At 34.9% G+C, this 25,220-nt stretch overlaps 1 protein-coding gene across 2 annotated transcripts in view; it reads left to right on the plus strand.

Annotated features, from left to right (window-relative positions):
* Positions 1-21,066, plus strand: part of Mkp3 (Mitogen-activated protein kinase phosphatase 3) — a 70,664-nt gene extending 49,598 nt beyond the window's left edge. Inside the window, exons 2-6 of one of the 2 annotated variants that reach the window (XM_089633003.1) lie at positions 357-450; positions 14,446-14,668; positions 15,544-15,682; positions 16,133-16,368; positions 18,935-21,066. In XM_089633003.1, coding sequence (XP_089489129.1) covers positions 357-450; positions 14,446-14,668; positions 15,544-15,682; positions 16,133-16,368; positions 18,935-19,171 — 929 coding nt within the window. In that variant the 3' untranslated portion in view covers positions 19,172-21,066. Of the gene's footprint in view, positions 1-356; positions 451-14,445; positions 14,669-15,543; positions 15,683-16,132; positions 16,373-18,934 lie in introns of both variants that reach the window. The other variant, XM_089633006.1, reaches the window with a different exon arrangement.
* Positions 21,067-25,220: the final 4,154 nt, after the last annotated feature.

Below are 25,220 nucleotides of genomic sequence, written 5' to 3' on the forward strand. Positions count from 1 at the left end.
AACAGAGAAGCTATCTCACCAAGGATTTCACCAACGATTTTATGCAAATGAAGTAGGAACTCATTTTAAATTTACGTAAAAGCAATGGCAATTGCACCCTCGGTTTGGTCGTGTTGGCGGGTTTAAAAATATTCAAACTTGGAGAATTAATTTAACTATGAAAATGAACTTATGGGCATTTAAGTTTGAATGTGAACATTGATTAAAAAATTAAGAAAATTGACTCAAATTCTTCATTGCCTACTCGTAACGCGGAATGTGCCATGTGATATTCAAATGAAATAGTTGTGGTGGTAATAATATTATGTAGGTATTGTAGCCACAACTAATAGGGTATTATTTGATGTGTGTTTCAGGTGATTTTGAGGAGTTCCGCCAGCGTTACCCAGAATGGTGCAGCGAGGCCCCCGCGGACAGGCCCCCGGCGCACCTGCCCCTCATGGGCCTCCGGTAAGTTCTTCTTCTATGACATGTCATCATATGTGCTATTTGTATATCTCTTCGATCTGCAGTAATCCGGTTATATATTATTATCTCACCTCTCAGCCTGATTCGTGTTCCCGTCGCGCCGTCTGGTTCCCGCGGTTAATTCAGCTTCCCTTCCATTATGTATCATTTAAAAAATGGCCATTCATTCATCCTACAGCAAAGGTAAAGTAGCCTCAATATAATTTGTCCATAACGTACGATGATGTCACGGCGGAGTCTTGTATGGAGTTGTATGTCCCAACACCGGATCTCGACTTCCGGTCTTTACATCGTCTTCCTCCTCCTCTTTGACCGTCTTTCCGTTATTGCGTCTGCCTATTCGATGTTGATTCCTTTCAACTATTTACCTTTGACATTATATTTTTGCGAATCATTTAACACGAAGACGAAGTGCCGCTTCTCGGTTCTCAGCCAACCCAGTATTCTCCCATAGTCTATAAATCACTAATCACAATCACTAAGCAGTGACTGATGTTTTGCCTTCAGAATACTTAATTTGGTTTCCAGTTTTAGAACGAAAGCACTATCCACGCACCCCTCTATCACAGTTTACGTACTAATCACTTATCGATGCGCCATCCGGTAAGATATTTCTATTAATTTGAAGGAAAATCCTCATTTATATTTTTTATCAAGTTCGTCTGTGTTCCATATTTCCTGTAGAATATAGTAGATCATTTTTCAATGCACATATTCAATATCCTTCCCGAGATCCTGAAAACAGAAAATAGAATAAACATATTTAAGAAAAAAATTAGATTAGTGAGTAAAATTAAAAATAATAATATGTTACTTAGATAGTAAACAATAATATGTTAAATATTGAAGACAATATTAGAGATTTTTGTGATTTTTTTGAAATGTGCGGTGAAAAAATGAAGACAATGTTGGTAGTTCTTATTCGAAGTATGATACAGTTAAAAGTGACCGAGGGGAATAGGGTCCCATTAGCGCAGTTGGTAGAGCATTGTCCCGGAAAGACAAGGGTCCTGGGTTCGAGTCCCAGATGTGACCGTTTCCTTTTCTGATTTTTCTGTTTCAGATTTTCGTTTAAAAATCTCTAATATTGTCTTCAATATTTAAATATTACAATTTGAGGTTTTACTCAATAAAGTTATTCCGAAAAATAAATAATATGTTACTTAGGTAGTAAACAATAATATTATGTTACTTAGGTTGTAAACAATACTATTAAGATATTTTAATAGGTACATATGTATGAAAGTGCAACAAGTATATATATTTTAACTTTATTTTAAAAATTGCCAGTGGGTTTTTACGTAAATTCAAAAAAATATATATAATATATAAGTAGGTATACAATAATTATAATACATTATGTCAATATAGTAAAGCCCACCAGAATCGTCGATGATTAATAAATAAAGAATAACAATACAGTTAAGGATAATTGCATATTTGCTTTTAAAGGAAGCAATGTTATTAACCCCTCCGGCTAATTTGTTCGCTTTTGGGAACAGCTCATATATGTCTCATTGAAATTGCTGTCCCCCCCTTATTGTTATGGTGAGAAAACTTGATTTAAACGATGTTAGAAAGAAAAAACACCACGCTTTATATTAAAATCTGGAAGTTAACCTAATAAAATGTGCACTTCTATGAAACCAAAGCTTCCGACCGCAATTTAAGAAAACCTATGAAACATGAATTTTTTTATGAATTCATTTTACATATAAGTACAAAAATATGAGGTGACAGTGACGTTTATAGTAAATTTGTGTAATAAAATATGCGTGTTTTCCTTTTTTTTCGTTATCAGTAAATTTAGTTAGAAAAAACGTAAGGTGAGATTTTTTTTTTGCATTCATAATTTTAATATTCATAAAATGTGTTTCATCGCCTTTAAAAACCGCCTTTCATTTTTATTTTGGTTTCATAACATTTAATTTATTTTTATTTTATTGTAAAGCGGAAATATTCTGACCTTCTTATAGAATATGCCAGAGGCCTAAGGTGTTAAAATTAAATATGTCGACAGAACATGTTTCATTCCCCAACGGTGCAATCTCTGAGAACAAGAATTGCAATAAACTTAATATGTAGATATAGTGATGCAAATATTATATATTGTGATAACTGCAGGTATTTACTTATGTTTTTTTGTTTAAATGTAATATTATCTGTTGTAATTAGGGAATGCAATCCCGGTATACCGGGATCCCGAAATACCGAGATCCCGCAGACATTTTGCGGGACTAATCTCGGTCGAAAATTTTGCGGGATCCCGCTGGACTGGCGGGATTACAGAGAAGCGCAGCTTATACATTTAAAAATTCGCCCACAAAGAACGATCTGCTGCAGACTTACATGACAAAAGACATGGGAAAAAATATTGCTTTATTATTGGACTGTAAAACAAGGTGGTCAAGCCTGTGCGAAATGATATCAATATTTAACAAAGTAAGATTGGGCGTATCGAAAAGTCTGGTTGACTTAGGGCTCGGTGCAAATCTTGACTACCTTTTCACTGAAGAGGAATATGGTGTGCTGAACGATCTGGAAGGAATATTACAGCCGGTGAAATTAGCAGTCGAAGTTTTATGTAGGCGAGAGTCAAACTTGATTACTGCGGAAACCACTTTAAAATTTGTTATTAGCAAACTGAAAAATATTAATAAACCATTAGCCCAAAAATTTGTTGATTCTTTGAGGAAACGGATTTCAGAGCGGCGAACTAACTTGACAGCGGTTTTATTATACTTACATGATCCATATCAAGACAAGTACGAAGAAGACAGAAATCAATTTATTAATGTTGATGACACACTTAGTCTACCTTCAAAAAGTATAATACGCAAGGCAATCAAAACTGTAGTCGAAAGGCTAGAGTACACGGACACGGGTAACAACGCAGTAGCCACTGCTCCTGCTGACGCTGATGATCCTTACGATGACGATGACGACACTTCTCTCGCTAATCTGGAGACAAACGCAGCAGCAGCAGGAGCACCAATGTCACTTCAAGACGAACTCGAACTTACTTTGATTAGTATGAAGAGTTCGAGATCAACAGCCCATCAACAACCTAGATCTGGCAATATGAGCAACCTTGAGGTTTTGATAAAGAAGGAAATGAATTACTTCGAGTCCGGTGGATTAAAAGGCACGTGCCTTCAATTCACTTACAATGCGCTTATGACTATTGTGCCAACCAGCGTGGAAGCTGAATGAGCTTTTTCAGCCGCTGGCTACCTTGTGTCCAATATCAGAAGCCGTTTATCAGATGACACAATTAATACTTTAACTTTTTTACGAAGCTATTTCCAAAATAATGTTTATTTAAACTTATGATACTCATTGTAAAAGAATATTGTTTATCGTGTGAACGTTATTATTTAAATTTAAGTTTCAGTTCAGTTTCAGTTTAAGGGTCGGCAAACCGGGCGTTTATTTTATTTTCATTTGTGTACCTACATAGATTTCTTTTACCCACCTCACTAGACAAATTCTGTTCCGAGGCGGGTATGTTATGTAAATTTATGTCTTATCTTATTTTTGCCAATTTATGAGTTAAACTTTACCTATGTCTAACTAGAGGTATACCTATTAATAAATCATTTAAAATGTCCCACAGAACTTGTTTTATTATAGGTATAAATTTAAAACTCTAAAAACAAGGTTGGTAGATCGAGGTATGTCTTTATTATACTATTGATTAGATATCTAAGTACACTCTGCTGGATCCCGCAAATACCTGGATCCAGCGGGACTAAGATTGTTCAGTCCCGCAAATACCTGGATTGACATTTTCTTGCGGGATTGCATTCCCTAGTTGTAATACGTTCACTGAAAAATAAACAATGAGAAACGTTGTATCACCAATAAACTCTGACTTCACCCCTTTTGTATCCGGAATCTGGATAGTGCTAAATAAATAGTGTAATTTCCTATTTTGTGTATTTACTAGCATGAGTAATGTCTGGTTTGATATTCGACCGTTTGCTACTAGTACCTATCTATATCTAACAGTCCGATTGGGTTGCCTATGCAGGCCTGTAGGTGTAGGTATATCATAAAGTCTGACGAATAAAGCACTAATGCACTGCTCGGCGTCTGTGTTATTATTTGCTGGATTTCAATTATAATATGTATATTATATTCGGTTTGTTTATCTTTATCTTGTCTTAACTTTATCTTGTCTTAACTTTATCTTGTCTTATTCGTATCAAACGACAGTTGCGAGTATAAATAGATATCGGATTATGTTAAAAACAAGTGTTTGTAGAGGAAATGACGTCTCAGCCAAATATTGCGAACTTCTAAATAAATAATCTATTCTTTTGTTAAAATGAGCGATTCTATTGACGTGAGATTTTCACGGCCAAAAGTGTTATAGTGATTTGTTTTTGGGGTATTATGCCGTGTTTCGCTACCTTATTCTTCAGCCAACTTTTCGGACAGCATTGCAGTGTACATCATCAGGGCAGATGTGTAATCTGATGAGATGAGATTACACATACAATTACATTATTCGAATTGATTGTATAACATTGTTGACCAGTGAAATTATTGCCACTTTTCACTGTGAATTTAGAACTTTCCGACCTTACATGCGATGCGTAAAAGAAAAATTAAATTAATTACACATTATTGTCATCAAACTAAGATACTGAGTTCGGTTGTCTGTACGTCCCCGGTTCAATTTTAAATTTGTCATTTTAAAAATTGGAACTGAAGGATTCGGACAATCCATAATGTAGGTAATTATTGTAATGGTGTTTTTCAAAATTGTGTTTTTTATAACCCGTGATTTTACCCGGTTATGCGCTAGGGTAAATTATATAAAAGTAACAGACAGATAGTCTGAATTCTTGATTCTTCACAAATCATTTCCAATTGTTGACAAAATAAAATATTATACGTAGATAATTTATCACTTTTCTGAAAAAAAACGTTGCACAAATGATTCCAAGTTTGAAAATGACGCTTAAATTCAAAGCAAATTTGAGTTCATTGAGTCAGATTTCACAAGGACAAACAACCATTTATAGGCAACGATTAGAGCAACCTATTATTCGAAATTTGAGTACAATTGACGACTAAAATACTTAAAAGTACGTTCATCTTAAATCTTGAATTTTTAGTAATTATTTCGTAGTATTAGTATTAATAGCGTTTATCTATGAAAGTTTACCAAAAAAGTCCATAGAGTATCAATCTGTCTATTGGAAATTGGTATTCCACTAAACGTTAATGCAAACAAAACCATGCATTAGCTAATTTTGCTTATTATAACAGAGAAACCGCGAAATTTCGGAAAAGTTAGTAACGTCATCTTCGGATATTATATCTGGTCCGCCTAGAAGCCAGAAGCCAGAAACCAGAAGCTGTGGTAATATAGAATATGGTATTGAGAGAGGAGAGCGGTGATGATGTTTCACTGAATATGAATAGTCATGACGCGTCCAACAATTAAGTTACACGCGCTTCTTTATGCAATCAAATGACTGACGTAAGTAATTATCCACTCGTTCGCTAACAAAGGCCCCTTCCCGCTGTCGGTTCTGGTGATCCCAATGCGATGACACACGAGGTACATAGTAGCACATACCCACTGATTTGACTACTGAATGTGGCCAACAAAGGGCCACTGGAGATGATAGTCATAGTGTTGCCAGTCTTTTGTGCCAGTTGATATATGTCCAGGGTTTTGATAAATAGATCATATTTGTTTGAATTTGTTCCGATTATTATTCTTCGAAGTACCCATGTTCGCCATGTTGATATAATACTATTATCAGAATAGTTACATCACTACTATCACGCCTGTTCTACACTCATGGGAATCTTCTTCGTCGTTTGTTCTTTGTGCTTGTTTTACCAATATTTATATTTACATAGCGTTGATGTTTTAAGCAAATTTCCTGGAATCGGTGAGGCCATAATAATTGATGCTTAAGTTGCATGCAGGGTTGTCGAAAAAGGTATTCTATATAAAAGGTATTCTATGTAAAAGGTATTCTTGATTTTAAAGTGAAAGAACTAATCTGGGATCTGCAACATTTAAGAGTGAATCCATGCGGCATTTGCGACTGTGACTCCTGATATGATTCAGCGTAGGTTCATCGCTTAGATGTCTGACGTGCAACTCATATCGACAGTAATGAGATCGGTCGGTGGCTGAGTTGACATCGCGTTTGGGTCCCACCCACGGACACCTCTTTCGATGATCCTGTATTACGTATGTGTATTTATCGCTACTTCCCTTGTCAGACGTGTGAGCAAAGATTTGCGTTTATTTCTTTTCTCGTGCTTACTCCAACCGCTTAGAAAAGCGTGGCAGATGTATATCGTCTCGCGATCTTTTCATTTTCGCCGCCTCTCATTTTGCGTAAGCTCCGTGGTTGAGTGGTTACGAGGATCGCATCGGCTACAAATCCAGAGGTCGCGGGTTCAAATCCCGACGTGCGTAAATAAAGTTTTTATCTGATTAATTTGAGTTATTTAATTCGTGTTATTAATTAAAAATAATATATTATATTTATTTGTAATAATATATTATATTATATTTATTCGCGTTCGAAAGTGGTAGATACTTTCAGTATCGCTCTGGTGAAAGACCACCATCCAGAATCTAAACGTTGCTTGACATTAGCTGTTTTTAGTGACCAGATCAGAATAGCCAGGCACTTCCCCCCTTTTCTCATCCCCAGCTCCTTCCACTCCCCGCTACCTTCAGCGGTAAAAAGCTGTTCTATTATCTGTGTTAGGTTTTTTTGTTTGACTGTTGTGATATCTGAAATGTGGAAGGTCACTATTTATTTATTATTATAATGAATGATTTGCGTTTGATGTTCGGTAAATGTCCCGCCTGTTCAAACAATTGGTCGGCGTTTTTCGTCAGTAGTTGCTACTAGGAATAAAATACTATCCAATTCGTATACTGGTTCATAACTAACTAACTAACTAACCATCACGCCGTTTCTCCGCAGGGGTAGGCAGAGAGGACGGACCGCCAAACAACTCGGTCTTGGCACACACTCCTTGCTTCTATCACATTCATACATCGTCTCATGCATACTCTTCTGTTATTCTGACTCTTGACAAGGCCCGATTCAAGTATCTGATTCACTTGGTCGTGCCATGTCTTCCTCGGGAGTCCCCAACTTTTGCTACCATTCTACGCATCCTTTTCTTGATCTTACTCATTACGCTTACATCAGCCTTGCACTCTTTGCGGATCTGCACATATCTCACACGACCATACATGGTTTTATCAGGGATATCATTTCTACAGCATTAATTCTACTTTAATCCTTTCTCTGCCAGTTCCATGTCTCACTTCCATACATCAGGGTAGGTCCCAGCACTCCATTGTGGACTGCTAGCTTCGCTTCCTTGAACATTCTGGTTCATCAAAACCACAAATCGTCAACTTTGTTGTTTTGACAGTTTATGTTAGACTTTTTAATGATATTTGTTTTTATAACTTCTATACGTACGAGTACCTACCCATAATCCATAAAATGATGCATACTAGAATAATTACTTCTGCTGATTTTTTTTGGCTGTATATCATTATTAATTATAAATTGATTTTTATTTAATTAATTAAATCTGTAACAAAATGTTTATTATCTACCAATATCAAATTCTCTGTCACTCACACGGCGCGATAATGATATTTTTATCCCTTTTTGTATATTATAAATTGTAATAATATGACGTGTACTCTCTTTAACTTATTTTTATGAGGATGTCACACGGAGAAAATGATTCTGTTAGCTTGACAATTTCCTGATAATAATCTTAGTCATTCAGAATATATCATGACGGAATGCGACAATATCAGTATGTCAATATCAATACTTGTATGAACACGTGTTCTCATAAAACACTCGTTTTTAATTGATACTTTGTTAGAAATTTATTCGTTAAAGGCCTGCAGTCCCGTTTTTAACATGAAAACGAATAATTTGACCAGATGTTTAATATATCAACAGTATTTTATCTCAGTAAGTTTTCTCCTTGCATAACCAAATGTTGAAAAATATAATAACGAAATTCTCACTACCGAAAAATGTTTGAAAATGTGTTTTAGGTAGTTTAGAATATTTGACTTTGAATATTCTGTCGATTCGTATTTATTGAGTGCTTCTTTATTTTTGTGAAACCGCCCAGTTCCAACATCTCCCAACCGTCTGGAGCCAGTGAGATTATGGCATCCCCAATTGGGGTATGTTGTGAGGCTGAAGGTAGAGGGGAGGAGAAGGAGATGGGGTAGAGGAAGGTGGGGAAGTACCTGGCTATCCAGATCTGATCACCAAACACAGCCAAAGCCATTTCAAGCAACGTTTCAATTCTGAATGGTGGTCTTACACCAGGGCGATACTGAGAGTGTCTTCCACTCTGGAACGTGCCGCATAAATACTATATTATGTTATTTTTAAATTGTAATTTGTGAAATAACACAAATTAATCAAATAAAATTTACTTGCATGCGCCGGGATTTGAACCTGTGACCTCCAGCTTGCTAGTCGAATGCCTTATCCATCGACCACGGATGCCTTAAAAAAAGGTCATCTTATTTATAATTTCCCTGTTATGTAACATGCTAACATCATAGAGAGTACTCTACTAATATTGAAAAACGTTTTAATGCTGTTGATAAACTGTGCATCTTTGTATTTGCAGTGAAAGTCTTTATTCTGTTATATTATTTCCCACGATTCTCGTCTTGGAAGTTCAAGACAATGGAAGTTCCTAGTTACATGACGGTTTTATTTATTCATTAATTAATTAGCGCTTGGCTAGAATTGGTTGGGTTTTAAATATATTCGGCTAAAAATATAACTTTGGCTTATCTTGACAAGAAATCTCGAGGGCTCTGGGCTGTGGAATACGTACCTTGATCTTTCCGAGTCGGGGAGAGAAATGTTAGGGGTCACGCGGATTCCTTTGTGGGGAACCAACCTCCCACAACCCGCCACATTCATCCGCGATTACTTAGGTCCGGTATATCGGTTGATTTAAAGCTAGGTTTGATTGGAATGTCGAGCTTAGCGCGGCTCGGAACATAATCCGCAAATAGGTCGAAAGCCTAGATATTAGTAATATTACAAATGTTGTCTTTGTTTTTAATAGAGGAATGTTCTTAATTTTATTTAAAATCAAATTACTGTCTACGTGAATACGTACGTGCATTTGTGCTGTATACTGAGAGCTTTCGAAATGTCAAATGTTTTAGGCGGGCTAATCTACGCGTTGATTTTTCGATAAAGGTCTCCACTTCTGTCAGCATGGTGCAATATGTGAGGGTACTCATTTTAAATAGTATTCGTTTGGCTGAAGTTAATGCACTATTCATGAAATTATGACAAAAACCCCCGAAGACACTGTTCTGGCGTTCAAAGAGTCCTCTTATAATAGAGTGTATATCAAAGAGTGTTTTTCAATTAATAACGTCAATATCCCTCATCGCTCGATCAATATAATAGTCCATATTGATAAAATTATGCAATTTACGTATATTTCGACATTCGGTGTCTAAAAAGGGAAATATTCTGCGGCTTACCAAGGCTTAAGCGGCCGATTTAGCCCGCTTAAATTTTATCAAGGATGTCGCACATAGCGAGGATACGGACTGACTGATAAACCGAGCCTTAGACAATTCCTCCCCTCCCACGAATCAGTTTGGATGGTATTAAAGTCGATTTGTCTCCGATCAAAATATTGTATCGTCTTTAATAACTCATTTCTCCAAAATAAGCAGTGGAACTCGGTTTACACAAAACTGTATCGTGTAGTGCAGTATTTCCCAAACGGTGGTTCAAGAAATATTCAATCGAGTTAATGGGGGACTTTGTTGCTCTGCGTTGAAATTGATTATTTAACTGGAGAGTCATTAAAATATTCCTTTTGTAGTTTTTACACGAAGAAAAACGAGTATTGCTATTATCGAATATATTATCACATGTTCCGACTTCGTGATAATGTAAACCTGTTAATTCATTCGTTAAAATCTTGCAATCCCGTTTTTATCCAGATTACCAATAATTTGAAGTGATTCTTAATAAATTATCAATACTCATTTTTCTACGTGTAAAATCAGATTCAAAACAAACCCGGCAGTTTCTGCTACAAAAAAACTGCCTTTTCAAAACAGCCAAACGAACCAAACATTGTTTATTTTATAATACAGCTAATTTTATTCAGAGTTAAATGAATGTTTCTAAAGCAGTTCGAGCGTGATTGGGAATCGCTGGCTTAGTATGTACGGGCGACCTATAGCCAGCCCATGGCGTAGGTAAGTGAGGTTATATTTCGGAATGTGATATTCTGTGACCTATATTAAGTCGGGAAGTTTTGAATATTTGACGTTCGCAGGCGCAACAAAGACCTTTTTTGTTGGGAACATCAATGTTCGCAGAAACGGCGAAAGGTCACGCCACCCCCCGCACAGTCACTACACGGCAAAGTACCTACCTACTACCTGCTACCTGCACGGCACAGAATCCCGTCTACGAAACTCAGATTCCATTACCAACATATCATATACACAGACGTTCTGGCATAAAATCTTTACTCAAAAATACCTGTTAGTCAACGATATCGATCTTTTTGTCATTGTATTTAGCTCTTCAATCTGTCATATTATTACTTGATTTTTAGAAGTTTTGACTCTAACCGTTTTGAGCGAAAATCTAAATATTCGTATTGGTTAATTAATTCGTTTTTCAAATTCATGTCTTACTAATCCAGTGAGAATCAGACCACCCTATAAGCGCGATATATTTGCGTGGCTTGGCCTATTTCAGCATATCGTTCGCCATACATTTCCATTGGAAGTGTACGGCGAGCGATACGATGAAATAGGCCAAGCCATGATGCGTATAGGTATAGCGCATAGACTAAACATCAATGGTATAGCGTTATCTGTCGCCTACCTAAAGCTGAACACGATTAATATGTTGTGCCTGATAAAAATATTATACATTACGAGAAATACCATGATTTGATTTAAGCTTTTCTATTTTTGAAAAATGGATTGAGCAATTTGAGCTAATCATTATTATGCGAAACATTTTTGAAGCAATTCTTCGATTTGTTTGCGTCTATTTATTCCCACGAACACGTTTTGCCTACAGAAAGGAGGCACATGCCAATTTTTCACTTTTTTAATTACAGTAATCTTTTTTTTAAATTTAGCAATATTATTTCGCAATAATTGATGAGCGTTTTTATGCATAGCATGACTTTTATGGTATGTATACCTACATCAATCTATATATGTATATAAATATATATTTTTTAAATAATACCGATGTTTCTCCTTGATATGTAGATACAAAAATGTATTTAAGTAATACTTAAAACATAGACAAAAAATTGATAGGGAATTTTACCAAATAAAGTTTATTTGGTAAAATATAACTGAGGGCCTTCTCAGATACATTGAAATGAGATAATAATGGCTCCTTTACATTATATACCTACCTAGATATTTCACTTTTAGATGGATATAAAGCAGGTTAATATATTACTTTGTGAAAATCTGAATTATCCGTGTAGATACACCTACATCTACATACTGAATAAGAACAAATAAAAAAATAACCAAATATTGAAGACAATATTAGTGATTTCTAAACGAAAATCTGAAACAGAAAAATCAGAAAAGGAAACGGGACCGTTTCCTTTTCTGATTTTTCTGTTTCAGATTTTCGTTTAGTAATCAGTAGTAATCACTAATATTGTCTTCAATATTTAAATATTACAATTTGAGGTTTTACTCAATAAAGTTATTACGAAAAAAAAAAAATAAAAATAACCATTTGGGGTAGAAATATCGCTTTGTGAAAACGCTCCTCAAATAGTCTTATCTGGATATTGCTGTTTACGACCGACAGTGCTCAATGCTCAGTGGTGTGTCTGATTATATGATGTGGTTTCATTTTAAAATGCACAATCAATATCAAAATGTGCCCTAACAATGCCTAAATTAAATGATAAAAATGGTAACGTCTTTTGAAACCCAGTACTTTGATAGGCCATTTTTTTAATGTAGTGCATTGTCTTGTAGTAACATTTTAAAAATTATTAATTTCCTTTTGAATATATATTTTTTTTAATATTTGTGCATAACAGACTTTTTGTCCATTTACAATGCACATGTAACATAAACTATATATTTAAAAAATAAGTAATATAAAATACATATATGGGTAATTAATGAATGGCATTTAGATGTTCCTTGAATCCTTCAAAGCTACTGTTAAAAATGTCAACAGTGTTAGACATATTATTTAATATTGCCATACCTCATGCCAGTGTCTACGCCGAGCCAGTACTTCCGTTCTGCTATGTCGAATACATAGCAGATCATGGTGCCGTCCCTGGCTGTAGTTGTTTGGTACGAATAACGTATAGCATTCCAGGAGGTATAAACTATCAGTTAAATTATTCATAATTTTTTATGCCGTTACTGCTAGGGCCCCACTCCTCCGCGACTGGAGACTTTGGTAGCGCGTTTTATCGAGCAAATCTTTGTGATGCATGAATCGCGGGTACTCTCATACTTTTTTACATTACTTACTTACATTTCTCTATGCGAAACTTTTTTTGAATCTGTTCTGATTTCTCCATGTATTTTTGCTGGTATGGGGCCCATATCTTATAATGCAATTATAAATAGACATCATTGCTTCGGGATTAGAAAACTGTTTGCAAAATCTTATTAAAAACCCTAGAAGCTTGTAGCATGATGATATCAACTGCAATAAGACTACCCCACTAGGTCCTTGATGAATTTTACTTGTGACAATATATCTTTTTTAATACAATAATCAAACTTAATGGGGTTTCTCGAACACGTATATGACATTGTGACACATTTCTTTGTATTAAAAAATATATATATTTTCATCAATCAGCCCATGATGAAATTGAATCCAAATCCATTTGTAATTTAAAACCTACCTCACACCCAGCATAAAACACCATATTAACAACAGTTCTAAATTTATGTATTATATACAAATGTAAATATTTGGTAGACACTGTAATGTATGTATAGAAATAAATAAAATAAAAAAATAAAATAAATTTGACACAATCTTGCCCATCAAAAATCTTCATAAGTAATTTGAGGTCATCAGCAAATGTAACCTTTGATATTGATATTGTAACCTTTTAGTTCTGATGTTATCTTAGAACGAACTAGCCCCTCAAAATTATATTGTTTTTATTTGTTTGTTTTTTTATTTTTTTAAGTATATTTATATGAGTAGGGTGATTACATATTTTTTACTATGCCTGTCTCACTAGGGATATCCCGTGTCGAGACAGCCTACTTAAAAAAAAAAATATATATATATATATATATATATATGTATATAATTTATATTTTTAAATGAATTTACCCAAGCCATTCTCTTTTAAACGAGGTGGGTATACCAAAACTTTCTCCATTGTATCGTTTTAACACTACTATACTGCCGTCATAAGCAAAAAGGCAGCTAGGAATTTGCAAATGTTACATTCTGATGTAACTTTTTTTATAATAGGTGAAAGATCTGATATATCGCCCCTGAAGTGATATCTCACAAAAGCGGCGCTATACAAATTGTCCTATAAATAAATCAGAATGTGACTTGCAAATTCCTAGCTGCCTTTTTGCTTTTGACGGCAGTCATCTTCTTTAACAAAATAAGAAATTACATATTAAAATACTCGCAGAAGGATTCTGGTGCAACCAGGATTTAAACTCGGAGCTTGTCGGGCATTACCAATTTGAACATGGAAACATTTTTCAAACCCATTATATTTTTCCACCATGGTGTTATATTTCTTGAAATCATCAATACTGTTTCAACTATATTCTGTGAAAGCCGATCTTTATTTTGTTTGCGAAGGTTGTAACAAAAACTCAATTGCCATCAGATGGTGTCGTGGAAAATAGCCATTATTTTTATATTATTTTTCCATTCATTCCAGATCACTCAGGATATCGAGTGGACTCTACTCGGAGGAGCGAGCCTCTTCCGGCTCGTCCTCGGAGTGCGAGGAAGGGGGCGGCGGGGGCCGGGGGGGGCACCACCTGCACCACCATCACCATCACCACCACCAGGACTTCCCCGTGGAGATCCTGCCCAACCTCTTCCTGGGCAACTCGGCCAACAGCGAAGACTGCGAGGGACTGGCCAAGCACAATATCAAAGTACCAATTATTTATTGTCTTTATTCTGCTCTAGCAATCTTTCATATTCAATGCAAAATATGTGTTAATTGTTGAATTTATTCTTAAATAAGCACTTATCTTTTTTTCAAATCACAAATTGTAATAATAAGCCCTTTACTATTTCCAAAATATTACCCTCAGCCATATAACCTCAAAATTGTTTACCCATTGTTCTCTTGGGTTACAGGATCTCTCAGTCTGGCGTATGACGGTGGCAATCTTTGAATAAACCCACCTGTCTTCCCTATCGGGATTTATTATTATTTTTATATTGAGTTGATGAGCAGGCAGCATTCTGCTGACATGATCATACATAATTTCTCAATAAGTTTAGTAGTAATTGAGTTAATTTAAATAAAAATAATTAAGTTAGTCATTTCTTGAGAGATGAGAATTCAATTGTAAATTGATTTATATTTGTTGCATCAATGGCATGCTGTGGAAGATAGTCCCATGCTTCCACTACTCTGTTTGCAAGGAAGTGTTTCCTAGGATTGTTTGCAAAGGTGTTTTGTTAACTTTTTTGTGTCCACGAAGATTTACACCTGTGTTGGTGGTGAAGATTTCTTGAATACCTAGGTATCTAACACTGTCGATCAATAAAGGGTTTATCGATAATGTCGGTAACTTGTCATCATTTCTGAGTACTGCGTCTGCAGATGGCTAATGTACAAACAGTTCACGTTGAATAAATTAAGAACATTTAGTCGTTGTGAACTGTTTGTTTTGTTCTTTGGCCATCTGCAGTCATGCTCGGGAACGCTGACCGTTACCGTTATTTCTAAACCTGGATGTATGTGATTTTATCTTATGATATTTGATTACAGGTTTTTATTAATTTTATTTCTTTTCAGTATGTATTGAATGTTACGCCGGATCTACCAAACGTGTTTGAGACGGCCGAGAGAGACATCAACTATTTAAAGATTCCCATAGCAGATCACTGGAGTCAAAACCTAGCAACACATTTCCCTCAAGCAATCCGTTTTATTGGTAAGTCACCAAATTAATACTAATGGGACCGAGTTATAATCTCTGCTATTAGAGAATCTCTCATCGTTGTTTCACCGCTATTATTTATAAAAAAAATCCGAGATGAGGTGACTTGAGCATCTTAGATGACAACGGAATGACTGCCGAGAACAGAAAACAATTGACAATTCCAGAAGGAATAGTTTAAATTTGTTCTCTGTTGGAACTATGGAAAACAGATGCAGAGATCAGAAGCCACCAAAGATAATGTCAGTAACTTGTTATCATTTCCGAGCATGACTGCAGATCGCCAACGAACAAATGACAGTTCACATTAACTAAATATATATTTATTCCCATATATATATAGGTTCCCCATCCACTTACAAACCGCCACATGTATACATTATATATTAAGTCCCAGTATATTTGGCCATAAGTCTTGTTGACATTATAACATTACTTTTACAGAGGAGGGTGTATCATCAAATCGGGGCGTCCTTGTGCACTGCGTGGCGGGCATCAGTCGCTCCGTGACGGTGACGGTGGCGTACCTAATGCAACGTCACCGCCTCAGCCTGAACGATGCCTTTGCGTTGGTGAGGTCGCGCAAGTCCGACGTCGCCCCCAACTTCCACTTCATGCGCCAACTGCACTGCTTCGAGAGGGAGCTCGGCCTGGACACGGAATCCCGGAGCCTGAGCAAGGTTGGTGCGTGTTGTTCTTGCCTCTTCTGCACATTATTATTTTATACTCACAAGGCAGGTGATGCACATAACACTAATTCAATGACAATTTATAAACAGAACTGTAATTTATCGCTGTCGATTTATGGGGTATTATGCCATTTTTCTTTTCCTCCTTTAGTTAACATTTCAAATAGCCTTGCAGTATCCATCATCAGGGCAAATGTGCAAACAGTAAAGGTTTCACCTATCTATTCAATGATGGTGATTCCATTGCATTAGAGTGGGACATGGGACAATATTGATTAATTTGGCTAGTTATACAAACCGTCTAAATTATCACATAATTTTCACCAGTATTCATTTTTAAAGTAACATTTTGGGATCTTACAACCACCTTTGTCTGTTTTATGTTCTTGTAAAGCAGGGTACTCACCAAGAGTGTAGCATGTAACGTGACTGATACTGTATCAATCTGCAAGTGGGTACGGCTCGTCCACGGTAACCGCGTATCCAGCTACGAGCTCCCGGATCCGCCTTTAGTGCTCGCAGTGAAACCGCCGTCGGCGGGTTGCTGCGAGCACACTGCGCTCCACCCGCGAGCGGCTCGCAGTAGGCTCGCGCCTACGTACTCACTTGATACAGTATCAGATACGTTACATGTTACACGGTTAGGTGAGTACCCTGCTTATGATTGCTATATGTATTGTGTAGCAAGTTAATGTTATGATTTAATAGGTGAAGCGCTTAGCATTGCCCTAAATTTATCCTGTTTTAAGGGGAGGGATAGGGGTGGTTTTCGAAATCGCGTATAGAACCTTTCTCTTGTTTTGAAGGTCAAGTCTGCAAAATTTTATCAATCTCGTGATAAAACTAGATTTGTATAAAAAACAAAGCCTCACCGGGACACTCTTCTGTGTATATATGAAGGATATAAAAGCAAAAACGCCACTCTCCATAGTGATTGACAAGCAAAATACATATATAGATTTATATCCTTCATATATACAAAGAAGAGTGTGTTTGAGTTGCGTGTGTATATATGAAGGATATAAAAGCAAAAATGCCACTCTCCATAGTGATTGACAAGCAAAATACATATACATATAGATTTAACACACGCAACTCAAACACACTCATAGGCCTAAAAGTGTGGTAGAGTATGTTGCCTGTATTAAATCTATCTTTGTTTATATTTTGCTTGTCAATCGGTATGGAATGTGACGTTTTTGCTTTTATACCCCACATATGTATGTATGTACTGTAGATCAATGATGGCATACTTTTGTAATGTTTATTCTATCATTCAGCATTGTGTAATATGAGATTATCAACGTGCAATGTATTTATAAATTGCAACAAAACATACTCCACCACAATTCTTTTAAAGCGCAATAACTCTATACATATAAAAAAGGTTTATAAATAAAGTTCTGAGAGGTTCTTAGCTATGCGATTAAAACTCTTCATTCAAGACGACCACTCGTGAATAATTATTTCTGTAATAACATAACAAGAAGACCTTACAAAATCAGAATTTAACTTAAAATTAATGGTTCATACATTTTCAATTAAGTATAAAACCTAGTATATACGTAATAGTCAGAAAAAAGCAGAGATTTGTGCTAGAAATTGTCAAATTAGACACAAAAAATTGTACGCCGATAATACATGACAAACAAATTTAACTAAAAATATGGTATAGAGCATCACCTGCATTGCTGTTATTTATATTATTTATTTAAGATTTTCAAAGCACTGCTGATACTATTTATGGTTTTTTAATCAAAATTAACCAGAATTAATGAGATATAGAGAAAATTATGTTAATAAATCATTACAATCTAAATTTAACATTGATTTTTATCATGTGAGTTCTGGTTAGTTCCGATTTAACCCGTAGGAGCCGGTAAGTATATTCAATAAATAAAAATACATTTTTTGTCAAGGTCAACATCAAGACAATACCGTACTTGATAAAGTGACATTTTAATTTTTGTGTTTAACAAACCCAGTAGAAGTACATAATATCCAAAGGCAAAATGAATGTAAAAGGTCGACACTGCCATTGCAGTGCTTCGTGACCTACCTGGGCACAATTCTTCAATACTGCAATTGCAGGGCTGCTGCTCCTAAGGATTAACCAATTTTCCACGTTCAAAAAATATAAATGATTTTTTTTACCTTAAAGTTTGTTTGTTATATGCATAGACATCCAATTTAATACACTTGCCCTAACATGAAATCTGGGTATCATTTCGACGACTAGGGGCAAACCACGTGACCATATTTTTGACACCAGGAGGGTTTGAGAATGCTTTGAATAAACTATGACAAAAGTCATACATTGATCACCGAAGAGCACACATTGGCTCGTTAATTTGAATGTATATGGTTATATGTAATTTAAAAATTTATTCTATTTTTGTTGATTCTTTATCGTCATTATAACTATGTACATTAGATACAATCACTATTTTAATTTCTTCTCCAATTAAACAAGCCATGTTTCTGTATGAGCATGATCAGTAATAGCAATTGATCCATGATTTAAATATAATATAATGTAATGATTTGAATATGTTAGGTTCTTGAGGAGATCGGCGTGGGCAGTACTGGCGGCATGATGTCCCGACGCCAGGACTCGGGAGAAGGGCGCGGGCCGCCGGACTCGGGGTTCGACCGCCGCACCCCGGGGGCGCTGGGTTCCGCAGGGGCGCGCGGGGGCCCCGGACAGGCGCCCAACCCGCCCAGCGTGGGGCTCAGCCCCGACTCCGGCATCGAGTTCGACCGGTGGGGCGGGCCTCACGACACGCCGCAATGACAGTTCTTTGACCGGCTCGAGGAAGCCGACTAGGAGAGCTCCCCGGAAGAAGAGGGGCAGCCGGGCCACATCACATCATCACACACCTACGGAACCACTTTGTTCCTACTAATATTACCAACAATATTCTTTGTTTGAACTCTGTAGATGAGAGGAAATGCTATTTTATAAATAGCTGAGTGTTAATAACAGTTTTCTGTGGATGATACAAATATTACAGTTCCTCTGAACATTGACGCTGCTATGACTTTTGTAAATTTTGATATTATACGGTGTCAATTTTTCAGTAGAATTCAAATCAGCTGTCCAGATTATTGTTTTACTGAAAACGAAGTTTCGCCTTCAATTTACAAACGTATAAATTTTTCTGCAAGTGAGTAGTGAATACTAGTGCGTAAAGGATCATGAATATTATAGTAGTGAACACTAGTGCGTAAAGGATCATGTAAATTATAAGTCAAAACCACGGCATTTCTTACATTCATATAAAAGTTATTGAAGTTTAGTCGGCCATTGTCCAATGGCCATTGCTTTAGTCAAACTTTCATTCTAAAATGAAGAGTTCAAGTACTATGTAATTATAATATAATACATAAGGTGTTATTGTACTGGCTGCCGCTGCCAGCTGTCAGTTAGTTGGTTGGCTGTCAGTTCAGTTCTCTGTTAATAATAGGCTAAATGCACTCACTCTACCTAATGCAGACCATTATTAAGTAACTCGCCATTAACAAGTGTAATTGCCAACAATAAGTACCGCGATTGATATCTGTATACCCTGGTTATACTTTTTATGTATTATTATGTGGTCAATCCTGACTCTTTTATTGTTGATAAAATGCTATTTTAATTTGTGAAAAACAATACATAATAATACCTTTCCTCTGAGAAGAAATTACACCCATTTCCATAAATATGATGTAGTTAATGTATTTACAGCAAAAAGTTATATTTATCTATCCACGGGTTTTATATAAATATCATTATATGCAGGTAAATAATTTCTGTTACTTCTGCCTGGAACTTTATTCTACGATCCATTTCCTACAGCAGTTTGTTTAAAATTCTTTAGAAAATGCATATTCCTAATCCATCGTAATATAACATTCATTCCGATAAGCTAAATCTTCAAACATTCCTATTTTCCTTAAAACATTAGATTATGGACTTTTGTTACTGTCTCTTCATCAATATTATAAAAAACCATTTTAAATTCCCATAACTTTACTAAAATAATATTCTCCACACAAAGGAATAATTATTTTTTCAAGTAGTGTTTTCCCATTGACTTAATATATATTTTTAATCACGTGGAAATGAAACGAAAATAAACTATTTATAAATATAGCAGTTTCCATGTCTAGATGTCTTTCATTTTTTTTTTGCTGAACTCCGTCATAGCCATTTACACACAGACATATTGGCACATGACCTGGGGTTGCCATATTAACATTTTTTTTTTTTTTTTTTTAATTACACTTATATATCTCTCACTTCAGGTTGCCACTCGGTAGTGAAATTTTTTTATGAAGGCTATGAAGCTTATCGGTTGGCAGCCAACAAAACACTTCTATGCTTGACACATTTTAAACATTTAAACTTTATACATAAATAATAATTATGTTTATGAATGTTTGCCCCTGAAAATTATAATTTTGTGACTATAGAGGCGATGGCAGCGTCGGCTGCAATTTTGGGCCCACGTTTTTGACAGAGCATCTCATCGGGAGGCCGAGTTCACTCTCAATTTAGTCATTGGTCGACACTAATATTTGTATAATATGTAATGTGGGAATTACTGGCCATTTGATCAGTTTGCATGAAAACTGCTGACTTTTTTAAAAAGAAATCCTTGCTATCAAAATGTTTTATACGCCTGCCTCAAGTCGGAAGGTTGCATATTGTAATATTATTTGTGGTGGGAGTTCTTTTTACCTCCACAGCCTTTATCAACTGACTTGCACCAGCCTAATATTATTCTGCATACCTTTATATGAAATTTTTTAGTGCAGTGGTTTCCATGTAATATGTGTGGGTGGTCGGTAGTTCTGTTGGCATTGTAATCAAATAAATGTTAAGGAGATGCGTACAAGGAGAAGTGTGCTTAGCAAAACTAAGTAAAATAAAAATAAAGTTTATGTATTCCTAAACTTTATTATTATCACCTAAAATATTTTCATATTTAGTGTCATTAAAACGTACATAAATTATATGTGATTACTCATATAGTATGTATGAAGTATTTAAAAACAACATTAATATAATATATTGAGATTCTTCTTATTTTCTAAACCCCCTAATGTGTGATAGACAACATTCTGTGAACCAAAAGGAAAATTATGCATCTTTTAGTTTACAACTTTAACACACTATGTCATAAATTATAAATAATAAACTAACCTAAATAAAACAAAAATACAAACCCACTTAATATTATGTATTACAACGATAGTTAGGAAAAATAGTTATCCACCACTGTTGGATTTCCTTTTAACCCACAAATGAGCCAGCCAGAATAAAATCATTGGCGCTTTAAAAATATCATTCTTAGATGGCATTCATTGTTACGTATCTTTGAGGTATTTTCATTTTGTTGACTACATAATGAAGTGATATGTTTACTATGCCTTTATAAATGGACATGGTTTTTTTATGTAGGTAGAAAACAATTGCATTACTAAATAAAGTGCATATTTATTTGGGCATTATTTGGCATAAAATGTTAGCTGAAAGAAAATATGTGTTTTTGTAAAGTCCCGAACTTCCAGTAACATTTTTTACAAGGACTTGAGATAAACCCTTTGGTATCTCATTCATTCTGACCGGCCCAAATTTCCACAAGATATTTAGTTAAGCTAATGTATGAATATGTATTACATTGGTAGCTTAGTTTGTTAGGATTAGAAAGATCAAGCTGATTATTATTGCGGCAGTGTTACGGCCCCCACTCTTTTCTTCCTACTGAGCTTTAAAAAGGAAGTTGACTCATGCGTTTGCCTCTACTTGTTACTCACTTTATATGAATTTATTTCTTCAAATATAGTCTCATTTTATTTGCACACAACATAATAATGAAGTCATCTTTTAAAAATTATAACTATATTATTAGGTATAATGATTGTTTGAAATTTTAAAATATATATTTTGTGAATGATTTTATTTTATATTTGTATAATTTTTATTACTTTTATATTTGACCATTTTCCATATCTGAAGTACTGTAATTTCACATAATTATGATCCTACGCCGATTTTTGAAACATGAGTGACATCTATTGAACAGTTTACACACTAAATAACGGAGCATAGATTTGATGATATTAGGTTCTGCCATACGTACACCGCTGCGTAGAAAAGTCTCACAATGGACTGAGCTGTAAACCGTTACCTTACTTTCGGACTTTACTTTCTGTGCGGCGGCCTGGAGTGGCGTGTGGTACCGCCGCTCCGCTGTGTACGTGTGGCAGAGCCTACCATTCTGGTTTGGGAACACCCTTTGTCCGCTATATTTGTTCACTTGTTAACGGTCAGTAGTCAGTGTGGGTGACTTCTCATCTGCTGCTAACTTTAACATACTTTCAATTATGATCCTTTATTGATTTATTGAAAGAAACGTGTACTTCATAACACAACTATTACAGTCCAAGTTAAAAAAATATTCATTTCAAATAGGTATGTAGAAAAACAAAAGTTTTTAATGTCAATAACAGCAAATCCTTAGCGGAACTGCTAGGTACTCACCGCATTTGCCTCAATACTAAAATAAATTTTATTCACTTTGCAAGACAATAATGCATTATTCTTGTCATTTCGTCACTTGCAAACATTGATTTTTTATCTGTGAAAAGGTGCGTTGCAAATTCCGTATTAAATGTCATAATTTTTAATTTTCAAAAGACATGGTACTGTATTTATTTACAGGAAAGCTTCGATATGATTTGTTTTTATTTTGTAGAACGCTTATTTAGTTAGAAAATATAGTAAAACTCAATAATATATTTTTATTTCTTCAATATTATAATTTTTTAAAACATTACAGGAAAAAAAACATTTCTCTGAATATAAGTAGCTATCCTGGGAAAACTACATAGTATAGATATAATATGCAATTTTTATAAATAAACTGATTATCTGGTAAACAAGTTAGATATTACGAAAATAGTGTCACCTGTTGCATGGCGGGCCGCTTGGAATTTTAGCTGACTCAAAAGGGTTAAGGATATAATTTTAGAAGCTATAATGAAAAATCAAAAAAGTATTGATTTTGGACATTATGTGAAATTACGGTACTTTTATTTTTGTACAAAGGTTTTACATGCATACTTGTTATGAGTAGATTATATTTTAATGTCCTTGCATTTTGGAATTCCTGGATTGCATTTTATTAAGAAAACTTGCAAATAACTCTGTTGGATTTAGTTTATTTTACAAAGACCTTTGAAAGCACAAAGATAATGTTAATATGTGTGTTCATGTAATTATTATTAGCTGCAAGCAGCATTGGAAATATAAATGTTTAGTTTATTTAAAATATATATTTAGTGAATACGCATTGTTGCTTAGTTTTGTTCAATTCCAAAGTTACTTTTAAGTTGGAATTAAAATGTCAGCTATATGTACTCGCTATTAACAATGTTATTGTTTTAGCTGAAACTAAATCATTAATTTTTTTAATCAATTTAATTTAATGTAATTTTTCTATTTCAGACTGATATTGTTTAAATGGTTTGCATTAAAAACTAATATTGAATGTTAAAGTTTTAAGGTTATGCAGATATCTAAAACAGATTGGTATATTTTAGGAACTGAATGGTGCATATGTTCATGTTCAAATATAAAATGATTATGTATTGATATGTTTATTATTGCTACAGAAATGTCTACAAGATGGGAGAAAGCGTATCAAGTGGTGATGGTAGCGTTACCACTTTTCCAACTATTTCTATTCTAACTTTGTACTCCATCTGTTTCTTTCCTCGCAAAAGGCTTCCATATACAACAAAATAATTAAGCTAACTATATTTCATCAGACTGATTGCCATCGTCACTGTAATACTCGAAGCACTTGAACTATGTATTATATTATTTACTTACTTAATCTTTCCCATCAATCTGACAACTGTTCATAACTTCTCCCGCTCGCATATGGTTGGTTACTTGTGTTTTACGCCCAGTAGCGGCAAACTTCAATTCTAGACACGAGTGCCGAAAGTTTTTGCAGTTACAAAATCAATATTTTTCTTTCATATTAATTTTAAGTAAGTTTTTATCTACAGATTTGATTTGTGAATTGTTTTCAAATGGAATTACACTACTGTCAAATCCTAATTACCTGGGACAAATGTCTGTTTGTCAGGCGTAAATCATAAGAACCAATGTTTTATACCAGTCATTTTAATTCTCTCGTTTATGGTGTTAAAAATCCTGCTTATCCCAAATATCTTACCATCAACTTTAATGAACATACAAATATTTCGCAAATTATATATTTTTCATATTGTGAATGGAATAAATCCAGTATATCTGCCTTTTAATTCAGACAGCCTGTTTTTCCTTGGAGATTTTACTGTAGATAACAATTCTTGTTAAAGTGCCAAAACTTAGAACAATAAGTACAGATGCGATGTAAAGGCACTTGTGGTGGTTCTTGAGTAAGGAATGAATGTTATCTAGATTGTAACAAACACTTCACTTACCGAGTGCACACGAAAATTCTCTAATCATTCTTCAACTGTCAAATAAATAATTTAACCTATGTATTGAATAAGTTATGGTTGCACTTGTGTTGTAACATTAGAAACCGAAACTAAAAAATATGTATTAATAAAAATTGAAAGAGAACTGCTTTTTTTACTTTCTCGATTACACTCCTAAATCCAAATGGACATCCCACTTCCTAAATAATACACTTAACCCGTAGGAGCTGGCAAGAATATTCAATAAATAACAATACATTTTTGTTGACATTTTTTTTTTTTTTTTGTGTATTACAGACTGTGTGTCCATTTACAATACACATGTAACATTAACTACATATAGATGATACGAAACA

Source organism: Hesperophylax consimilis, chromosome 1 (genome assembly GCF_061612785.1).
Source record: "Hesperophylax consimilis isolate HC1 chromosome 1, BYU_Hcon_1.0, whole genome shotgun sequence".
Classification (NCBI taxonomy): Eukaryota; Metazoa; Arthropoda; class Insecta; order Trichoptera; family Limnephilidae; genus Hesperophylax; species Hesperophylax consimilis.